This window comes from Lathyrus oleraceus, chromosome 7 (genome assembly GCF_024323335.1).
Source record: "Lathyrus oleraceus cultivar Zhongwan6 chromosome 7, CAAS_Psat_ZW6_1.0, whole genome shotgun sequence".
NCBI lineage: Eukaryota > Viridiplantae > Streptophyta > Magnoliopsida > Fabales > Fabaceae > Lathyrus > Lathyrus oleraceus.
Window position 1 is genome coordinate 190,319,286 of NC_066585.1, and position 10,040 is coordinate 190,329,325.

General features: G+C 35.4%; 3 protein-coding genes across 5 annotated transcripts; 2 read left to right on the plus strand and 1 right to left on the minus strand.

The window, feature by feature from the left end:
- The first annotated feature begins 1,626 nt into the window (after positions 1-1,626).
- LOC127106144 (PAP-specific phosphatase HAL2-like) lies at positions 1,627-3,484 on the plus strand. The gene is made up of 3 exons (XM_051043433.1): positions 1,627-2,130; positions 2,206-2,887; positions 3,004-3,484. The coding sequence occupies exons 1-3, from the start codon at positions 1,743-1,745 to the stop codon at positions 3,305-3,307; spliced, it is 1,374 nt and encodes a 457-aa protein (XP_050899390.1). The 5' UTR covers positions 1,627-1,742; the 3' UTR covers positions 3,308-3,484.
- A 199-nt stretch (positions 3,485-3,683) lies between these two features.
- Positions 3,684-4,687, plus strand: LOC127106146 (leucine-rich repeat extensin-like protein 5). The gene has a single exon (XM_051043437.1). It carries the CDS (start codon positions 3,767-3,769, stop codon positions 4,430-4,432), a length of 666 nt encoding a protein of 221 aa, XP_050899394.1. The 5' UTR covers positions 3,684-3,766; the 3' UTR covers positions 4,433-4,687.
- A 71-nt stretch (positions 4,688-4,758) lies between these two features.
- Positions 4,759-9,495, minus strand: LOC127106145 (secretory carrier-associated membrane protein-like). Of its 3 annotated transcripts, none has more exons than XM_051043435.1 (14): positions 9,364-9,452; positions 9,121-9,182; positions 7,889-7,954; positions 7,644-7,763; positions 7,462-7,524; positions 7,332-7,365; positions 7,072-7,194; positions 6,412-6,474; positions 6,209-6,302; positions 6,033-6,078; positions 5,876-5,943; positions 5,461-5,509; positions 5,215-5,280; positions 4,759-5,095 (listed from the first exon to the last, which is right to left on the minus strand). In XM_051043435.1, exons 2-14 carry the CDS (start codon positions 9,175-9,177, stop codon positions 5,009-5,011), a joined length of 936 nt encoding a protein of 311 aa, XP_050899392.1. In that variant the 5' UTR covers positions 9,178-9,182; positions 9,364-9,452; the 3' UTR covers positions 4,759-5,008. The 3 variants fall into 3 exon arrangements, with proteins under 3 accessions (XP_050899392.1, XP_050899393.1, XP_050899391.1); XM_051043436.1 differs by having other exon boundaries at positions 9,307-9,369; XM_051043434.1 differs by having other exon boundaries at positions 9,121-9,495.
- Positions 9,496-10,040: the final 545 nt, after the last annotated feature.

The following is a 10,040-nucleotide window of genomic DNA, read 5'->3' on the forward strand; positions in this document are numbered from 1 at the left end:
CTTGTCATACTTCTCTTTTCCCTTCTGAGCATTCTTTTGTCTATCAGAGGTTGAGCTTTCTGACTTCTGACCACCATCAGATCTTCTCCTGGCTTCTGACTGCTTCTGATACCTCCTATCAGAAGTTGCTTTCAGAGCCTGCTGCTCTACTTCCCTTTCAGAAGTTCTTTCAGTCAAACGCAACTCTTGCGCTTCTAGACTGCTCTGCAGCTCTTCAATTCTCATGGTGCTTAGATCTTTGGAATGTTCTATTGCTACCACAATGTAATCAAATTGAGAGGTAAGGGATCTCAATACCTTCTCCATGATTGTTTCTTCAGAAAGAGTTTCTCCACACGCTTTCATCTCATTAGTGATCAGAATCACTCTGGAGATGTATTCAGAAACTTTCTCATTATTCTTCATGTTGAGATTCTCATATTGCTTTCTCAAGGACTGAAGCTTCACCTTCTTCACTGATGCGTCACCACCATAACATCTAACCAGTGTGTCCCACGCAGCCTTTGCTGTCGTTGAATCTGCAATCTTCTCAAACACATTTACATCAACACATTGATGAATGAAGAACAATGCTTTCTGATCCTTCTTCCTTACTTCCTTCTGCGCGTTTTTCTGTTCATCCGTCGCATCTGCTGCTACCGGAACATAACCATCAGTGACAAGATCTAGAACATCTTGAGCACCGAACAATACACGCATTTGGATCATTCAACGATTCCAGTTTTTACCGTCAAATACTGGAAGTTTGGTGTTCATGTTGCCGTTTCCGTTCATCTTTCTACCTTGCACAGTACACTCAGATTTCTCACACAGTGTTTCCCAACCCACAGAATTAAAATTCTGATCAGATTTTGTTCAAGATTCAACACGAATCTAAGAATCAAAATCAAACACACAAGACCTCACGTTCACTCGTGTTTCCCGTGTTTCCCAATGAATCCGAACCGGAGCTCTAGATACCAATTGTTGGTGCAAAGGTAGAATGAATGGAAATATTCTATTAAGAATGACGGCTACAAAACATGATAAAAGTTACAATGATTGTCACCCTATTTATAAGCTAAAACTAGGGTTACTAGAATAAGAGAAAATACTAAAATACCCTCTAACAAACTTAGGGGCTAAGAAAATAGTACAATTAAATATGAATTACTTCTAATAGTTTCAACCAGGTTGCCCTGATATTTTAAAATTAGATATTTAATAGATGAAAATATATTATAGGCGGCTGGATAGGATATACTTCAATATATTAATAAAAGAAAATATTTGTTAAATTAATTACAATATTAAATTAAATTTAAAAACAATGTAGTGGCGTTTTTTTATAAAAGTAAAAATATACTACAATCAGATATTAAAATGGAATTAGTGATATATATTCGTTAGTATTATATTTATATTGATCCTATCTATCAAATTCAAGGCCCTAAAAAGTCGGAGGCCCTGTGCAGTAGCACTCTTCGCACCCCCGTAGGGCCTCCCCTGGTTTCAACAAATACTCTTGTATTAGTTGTGACTTGTGAAGTTACTTCTTTTTGTTCAAAAACCAATATACTCATACAAAATTTTCAGGTATTTGATACATTTTGCTTTTGTACTGCCGAAAATGACATGAAATGAATAATGGTTTTTGCTAGGAAACAAAAGTCCTATAAATAATGATAATACATTCTCATAGGTTTATCAATGTCATTCTGGTAACTGATAATACCATTCCAATAACTTGTTGTGTACTCTAAATGTCTTTATATTGTTCCATGTTAGGTGCTAACATACCACATATATTGAAACTTGGAAAGAGAATTAACTACTTCAAGTTCACCCATTTAGAACCAAAAGCTACTCCATGCTTCTTGTCCCTCCATCATAATAAGAACCTCTCAAGCCACGTCGGTTTCGTGTCGAAATTCGAACAAAATTATTCGCCTCCCTTGAAAAAGGAGGACAAACAAATGGTTGATCTTGTGACACCGTCAGAGGAATATTCCAAAGAATTGGACGTTGCTGTCAGAGCAGTGCAGATGGCTTGCTCTCTAAGTAAGAAAGTGCGACACGCTTTGATTTCCAAGCCTAGTAGCAATGATCAGGTACAATCTAAGGATTGTAGTTCTCCGGTCGCCGTTGCAGGTGAATGAATGTTCCTATTTATATTCATATTTACAATCAATGATTGAAACTGAATTGTATGCACTTTGTATATAGGTTGGTGTGTCAAAGCAATTGTCAGCTGTATATTGTCTGCATATTTAGGAGGTGAAAATATCTCGATTCTAGCCGAAGACGATGATGTTCATACTCTCTCCAACACTAATGCATCTGAGCTGCTAGAACCTGTGGTGAAAATTGTGAATGAATGTCTATCTGAAGCGCCGCAATTTGGATTTGAAGCAGTAAAACTAAAATCACCTCTTGGAACTTCAGAGGTTCTTGAAATCATTAGTCGCTGCACCTCGATTCGGGATCCTTCTGGAAGGTTTTGGACATTGGGATTCGTAAGTGGTGATCAATATGCTATAGGTTTATCGCTTATAGAGGATGCAGAAGTGGTGGTTGGTGTTCTTGGATCTCCGAACTACCCTATGAGAAAGGATTGGTTTGGTTATCAGAAAAGCTATCATAGAATTATATCCAAGTTGATTCCTTTAACATCTGAAACATGGAATGAAGGTTGTGTGGTTTATGCTAAGAAGGGTAGTGGCAAGGCTTGGATTCAACCATTGATCCATCATGTGAATAAGAAGTTTGTGTGGCCAAACCATGCAAAAGAGGTTTCTGTCTCTTGTATTGACAACCTAGGATTGGCCACTTTGTGCCAATCAGTTGAGAAGACTGATGATTCAAGTCACTCTTTTATTGATGGACTGGCTCATAGTGTTGGTCTCAGGTGCATTTCTAAGAAAGATCCAATAATTATTGCTAAATACAGAGCTGAAAAGGTTTTCTATAACATAATAGTTTTTATTCTATAAGAAAGCTCATATTCATCCTATTTGTATGCAGTAATAAGCCACTAAGAGTTTACAGCATGGTGAAATATGCGGCAATAGCTTGTGGGGACGCTGAGGCCTTCATGCAATTTGCAAGGAGTGGTCACAAGGAGAAAATATGGGATCATGCTGCTGGTGTTATCATCATACAAGAGGCCGGAGGCACAGTAACAGATATTAAGGGACATTCATTGGACTTCTCCGAAGGCTCATATGTGGAAGGGATCGATCGCGGTATAGTTGCTTGTGCCGGATCCATATTACACGAAAAAATCATAGATGCTGTTGACGCTAGTTGGTCCTCTTCCAGCCTTTGAGTTCAAACTTACTTTATAATAATCTACATGTATATGTAAACACGTTATGATCTTGTGAATTACGTATGTTTGAGCTTTCGTGTTCTGTTTTACTGCAAACAGCATTGTATAAACCACTTGGTGTAACTATTTGTGTGTGTGTAAATTGTAACATTGCAGCAGTTGTTCATATTTCAACCATAATTGCACACTCATTAATAATGTGGACCAAGGGAAATGGAAATTGAAGAAACTAGTTTTAGTATCTGCAGCTGTGATTGTGAAGTCAGCAAGTATAATAATTGCAGACAACCAACAAAACGATCATAAATTCGCCGCGTGTACTTCACATGCTTTCTTCCTTCATTTCACTAACACACTTTAAGATTCCTTCCCTACTATCAACATATCTTAAATGTTTCACTTGCCAAAAACATACACTCTCTTCTTCCATTTTGTTACACAACAAAGAAAGAAAAAATGAAACATGGAATCGTCCTTGTTTTGCTCATCATGAGTATGTTGCTGACGGTTACTACCTCTGTGTCCTTTAGCAGATCCATATCAGTAACCAAGCCTTCTCCGCCATCAACCATACATTCACCGTCATCAACCAAGCCTTCACCATTTTCAACCAAACCTTCTCCGCCATCAGCCATACCTTCACCGTCATCAACCAAACCTTCACCATTTGCTAACACTTCACCACCATCAACCAGACCTTCACCATCATCAACCAAAGCTTCACCATTTGCTAAAACTTCACCACCGTCAATCAAACCTTCACCATCATCAACCAAACCTTCACCATCTGCTGGCAACAACAACAACGGCGGTGGAAATGGCAACGGTGGCTCCTTTGGATTTGGACCTGGAGGAGGTTTTGGCATACCAGGTTTCGACAACACCATCCCAGGAGGAGGATACGGAGGCGGATATAGTGGTCCAAGTGGAGGGAACTCCATAAACGGTGTTATGGGACCAACTGTTGTCTGCAAAGACTTAGGACCTTGTTACCAGAAAAAGGTCACATGTCCAGCAGGGTGTTTTTCATCGTTCAGTCACTCCAGCAAGGGATACAGTGGAGGTGGTGGAGGTGGTAGCTGCACCATTGATTGCAAAAAGAAATGCTTTGCTTATTGTTGAGGAAATCCACCATATATTGTTCCAATACCCTTTTACAACACAAATAAAATTATGTTGCATGGTTGATCTGAGTCGGAACTTGCTTTTTATTATATATCTGCTTTTTGTATTCTCATATCTATATATGTAGTTTTGTGAAATTATGAGACATTGCTGAGAAGAGTTTGATCAGGACTTTTCTCCTCTTTCTCTGTAATAAATTATGTGAATCTTGACTTGTATTTATCTAAGAATTGTTTGAGAGTTTAATTGTCATATTTTGCATTCTCTTGTTTAGTATCTATCAATATGACACACCTGTCAGAAAACTTGAGAAAAGCATCATATCTAGAAAATGACATGAGTTTCACTATTGAATGTTTCTACCAGCCACTGCTATAATGTACTCTAACAAACCATATAAATAGGCAACATGGTAATCAGAGAAACATATGAATAAACAAAACTTGTACACAAAAATCACAATCTAATATTTTTCTTCACAGTATTTGTGGCTAGTAATATACAAAATATTGATCCAAGCAAAAGTCATCCATATTATACTGCCTTCTCCACAAAATGATTTATCTTTAGAATTTAGAATGCAGCTCTCACTGCACCCCTTGCAGCCGCACGTTTCATCTCAGCCGCCTTACCACTGCCGCGGAAGTACATGTATACTTGCTGCATGCCAACCAAAGAAAAAGTGAGAAGCTGTATGTTGTAAGAAAACCATGGCTTTTGAATATAGTAGCAGCTTGTGATTAAAAAAAATTGGAAACTTGGAAACAGTGTAACCAAACCTGAATCACCCAAATGCTTATCAGCGTTTCAACACAGAATAATCCAAATCCAATGAAGTAGAAAATCTACAAGCAAATGCAGAAAAATAAAATAAACTATTTAATAATTTAGAAGCTTACTTTGGTCACGTTAGCAATATTTTAAATAAAACCGATTATTAAGAGACGTGCGACAAATATCGAAGTATCAAATTGTGTTGCATGTCTAAAATTGATAAAATGTGACAATTAAAATAGTATTCTTACCCCAATCAACGCATGGTTATCAAGCACATCTATGGCAGAGAGAATGCCCCTGTATCAGCGTAAGTAGACAGTGTAACATTAGATTATAAATACTGATAATAACTTCAGTCACTTGAAGAGATGAACACATACACATTTAATACGATATTTTACATCACTCTCACCAACATGCCTACAGGTTTGGTATTATAGGACCACATAGATTTCAAATTAGGCGAATCAGGTGAAGAGTGTTGATATAGATGTCAAAAATTTACAAATTTTCTTTGAAAGATTCGTCATTTAACTTTTTTCTTAAAGAAACTTATCATATGCAAGGAAAACAAATTTAAATGATATCTGCTCGTCACAATAAATAACGTCGAAGAAGCAATATTGGCAAGTTAAATTGAGTGCATATAGTAAGTTGCCGTACGTGAGGGATTTTCCTTTGAAAACTATAGGAGGAGCAACAGCAGCTAAAATGCAGAACCCTATGTGAAGCTGTAAGCAGAAGAAGACACAAAGATGATTAGATTTCTTCCGTTTTTTGAAGCATAACTTATGCACGTTAAGAGGTATAAACAATGTACCAGATAGAGCATGAAAAACCATCCAAATTTCAAAGCACTTTCTGTCCTGCAATGAAAAAGGAGCATATTTAGAATCAAGAGTATCTAAAGTTATATAAAAGAAATCTCAACTTGTTGCAGTTGCATAAATTATTAGAGAAAATAGCTAAATGCAAGTAAGCTTTGATTTTTTATACCTAAAAGCACGATATAATGGACGATACCACAGAACATATGCTCCCGGTACCCCTGCTATGAAGTAGATAATGGCCAGAAACCATATCTTTACACCTACACCAAACAAAGCCATGATTCACATGTATGGGATTTTGAATGTCAGATTTGTAATTTGAACTGCTAAATAGCCGAATAAAACCTTCTTTTATATATCTAAACTCACCTTCACCCTTAATCCATGCTGCTGTAACAGCTATAACATTCCACAAAAGGCACAATACTATTCCTGCATAATATAACTTCTAATCAATGACCGACGACCGTGATATAACATGACTCCGACAATCTATGAAGTATGGACTCCGACACGAACACTGGGACACGACACGGACACACACTTCGACACCGCTACATATATAGTATTTGAGCTTCATTTATCTATCTATTATTAAGAGAGTTAAAAATATTCTAATCAAAATTAATGTTTTTAATTCTTCATTGATGATATTACTTCAATATATTATATGTTTAACCATTTTAGATATGTGAGATTTGTCCAATATGTATAAGGGCGTTGAAGCAAAGAGAAAAACAATTTGTTTTTGAAACACTTGTCTTAATTGTCCGACACATGTTGTATGAGTGTTATATAGGTATCAGACAACGATTCAAATAGTGTCGTAGCAAAGAAAAAAAATCATATTTTGGGAACACTTGTCTGACTTATCCGACTCATGTCGTACAAGTGTCGGACACCGTGGCACGTCTACTCCTAGGTGTCCGTGCTTCATAGCCGACAATACTTAATAACTTCTTCTGACTAAAAAACAATACCGTAATTGGTACCAACAACAAACGCCTCCAATAAAAGAGGATTACATACCTAACAGTGTAGTAAATGCAGCACGTTGCAATTTTTGAAGATGAACCGGAATTTCAGTAGCAATGTCGTGGTGGATAATTGGAAAAAATGGCGGCCAATTCTTTTCCTCGAGAACAATTCCGGCTGCAGAACAAAATGTAAATGCCCATTAGAAGAATTAAGCAGTAATAGCAATGTAAACAATTGAATATAAAAGGGATAGATAGCCAAATAAACAACTGAATCATTCTCAACAAATATATGACAGGTATGTAATTTACCTCGTGCAGCAGCTTCTTCTTTCCGTCTCACTTCCTGCATTTGGATAGATAATTTATAAAAAAAAAAATCATGTCAATTTCCTGACATTCATAGTTAAATGATGAAGAAATTGAAAATCCCATTGTATACCTGTTCTCTTCTTTTCAAATCGGCCTCCCTGGATTGCAGTTCCTTCTCCTTCTTTTTCAAATCCTAAAGTTGAAATAAATAATAATCAGAAAAAAACTCATTCAATTCTCACAAGAATAATGCAATACATTGTAAATGAAAAAAAAAACTGAGAATTTCGACAAACTCAATTATATGCATACCGTTGATGCATCAAGAGGTATATCAACTGTTTCCCCAAAGCCGTAGTTATTATAATCAGCGGGCTCTGGCCTAAGAGGCGCAAGCCTTGAATTTGTGGCAGATGGAACACTTCCAGGATTCTGACATTTTAAAAACAATAGTATGTCATAAGGTAAGTTGAAATTGATTTACGAACTTGTTTATCGGTATCTCACATGTACTATATATCTTACAAAAAAAACGGCTGTTTGATTAACAAACTCACTGTTGTGTAAAATGCACCACCACTGTAGTTTGATTGGTTTGATGTTTTTCCCCTTACAGCTGGTTCCTGTTAGATGAAACCAAAATCAAGGAAAACATAGTAAATATGTCAGCGGGGAATAAGTTATCTCAAAGTCCAAAAAATTGAGTTCTAAAATCCTCAATCATAAACTCTAATCCCCTAAAATCAGATAGATCATACATAGGAACATGACTTGAGTGGTCTGATAGCAAATATTCCAATGGATCTTGGATAGGTTCTAATACAATCTTAATTTAGGGTTGGACTGAACTTCACCCTCACAAAACTGACTTGTAAGGTGAGAGATGGAACATTATGATGCTAGTACGAGTAAAGTAAATAAAAGAGCAAGTCATCATAATTTCATGCCATGACAACAAAAAGGGCATTACCACATCATCATCAATACGGGAATTCAATTTGATATTGTAAGGATAAACGTTGAAATCAAACAACAAAGACCAAGCCTTATCCCACTAAGTGGAGTCGGCTACATGGATCAACTTCCGCCATAATGTTCTATCCAGAACCATGCTTGTATCCAAATCGTTAATCTCAATATATTTCTTAATAACTTCCCTTATAGTTTTTCATAGGTCTTCCTCTACCTCTAACTGTTTGACTACTCTCCATCTGATCTACTCTCATTACCACATAATCTACAGGTCTTCTCTCTACATGCCCGAACTACCTAAATCTATTTTTCACATTCTTTCTTACTTTAAGATAAATGTTGAAATCGAGGGACGAAATCAAAATTTAGTGAAAGTATGAGAGCCAATACAGATAATTTCCAATTATAGTTACATACTTACACAGTTATGTATCCTCCATTAAAGAAGAGACCGTCCCTCACAATCTTTTCTAAATAAATCATCATGAATTCCGGTTTCAAGTTGTGATATTTGATGCTACATGTTGGTATTTCAACGATTCCATAAACAACGAATTTTAAAATCTCAAGAACCACCCTACTACAAACAGGATAATCCATTTGTGCTAACTCAACAAAAATTACTTGACAATTACAACATCTGCATCTACAAGCAAATCACAGGAACATGATAAAGACATACCAAGTCAACCGAAAATCAACAAGTAAAACAACAATAATTTAACTAAAGTTGAAGTCCCAAATCAAGATCAAGACAAAACAGTACATACCCAGTTAAAATAAAATCACAAGTTTAACAAAACAAAAAGAAGCTTACAGAGAAGGGGTTAACTTCTTCTTCAGCAAAGGGGTTGGTATCATAGCGACCAGCCATGAGATCTGTGAAGTAAAATCAAATGGGTAACCGAAAAAAATGAAAATTGGAGAGTTGAGATTTGAAAGTTTGAAACTTGTAATAGAAACTAGAAGGAAAAGGAAAGGTTGCAAAGAAGGTAAAAGATACAAAAGAATTGTCTTTGGTCAGCATAAGATACAAGTCATCAACAACAGAAATTGCTACCTTACGGTCTACGGATATGAAAATCTAGTTTATATGTAAAAACGCGTATTTCCAAAGAAAAAATATATATTCTTTTTGTTCATAATTGTTCATAATTGTACATTTTACATCCAATTCATATTCAAAGTAGTTAGATATATTAAAATTAGTTGGATGATAAATAATAGACTATTTTGTTTGAAACTAATTGTCATAATATATTTAAGCAATGTTTAAGTAATATAAACTAATTTTATGTAAGAAGGGGTATTGATGTATGAATATATAGGAGAGAGATGAACGATCTTCGTATTAGAATTGATTTGCGTCAAGGTTCAACTCTAAACTCTAAGGGCCTGTTTGAAATGCATCTTAAAAACTGTTTTTTAGTTTTTGAAAATTTAAAATTTAAAAACTTGTTTGAATATAATGTTTTGCAAAAGTGTTTTTAAAAACTCTTTTCTATTTTTCAGTTTTTAAAAGTAAAAAAGTGAAACAGTTTAGTTGTGTTTTCCTTCTCACTTTTTAGTTTTTAGTATTATAAAACTTGAAGAAAAAACATAAAAAATTTATAATTTTCATTAATAACATTAATGTGATTTTAAAAGATTAGATTATCAAACAAGTTTTTTCATTTTCATGTTTTTAAAACAGTTTTTAAAAATTACCTTATCAAACAAATTTTTTGTTAATTTTCT

Coding starts and splice junctions, on each gene's coding strand:
- LOC127106144 (XM_051043433.1), top strand. CDS start 1,743: ATGTCTTTATATTGTTCCATGTTAGGTGCTAACATACCACATATATTG. Junction 2,131..2,205: donor TTCTCCGGTCGCCGTTGCAG/GTGAATGAATGT, acceptor CTTTGTATATAG/GTTGGTGTGTCAAAGCAATT. Junction 2,888..3,003: donor GCTCATAGTGTTGGTCTCAG/GTGCATTTCTAA, acceptor ATTTGTATGCAG/TAATAAGCCACTAAGAGTTT.
- LOC127106146 (XM_051043437.1), top strand. CDS start 3,767: ATGAAACATGGAATCGTCCTTGTTTTGCTCATCATGAGTATGTTGCTG.
- LOC127106145 (XM_051043434.1), bottom strand. CDS start 9,177: ATGGCTGGTCGCTATGATACCAACCCCTTTGCTGAAGAAGAAGTTAAC. Junction 7,955..9,120: donor AAGAAGTTAACCCCTTCTCT/GTAAGCTTCTTT, acceptor TTCATCTAACAG/GAACCAGCTGTAAGGGGAAA. Junction 6,079..6,208: donor CCATTATATCGTGCTTTTAG/GTATAAAAAATC, acceptor TTTTCATTGCAG/GACAGAAAGTGCTTTGAAAT.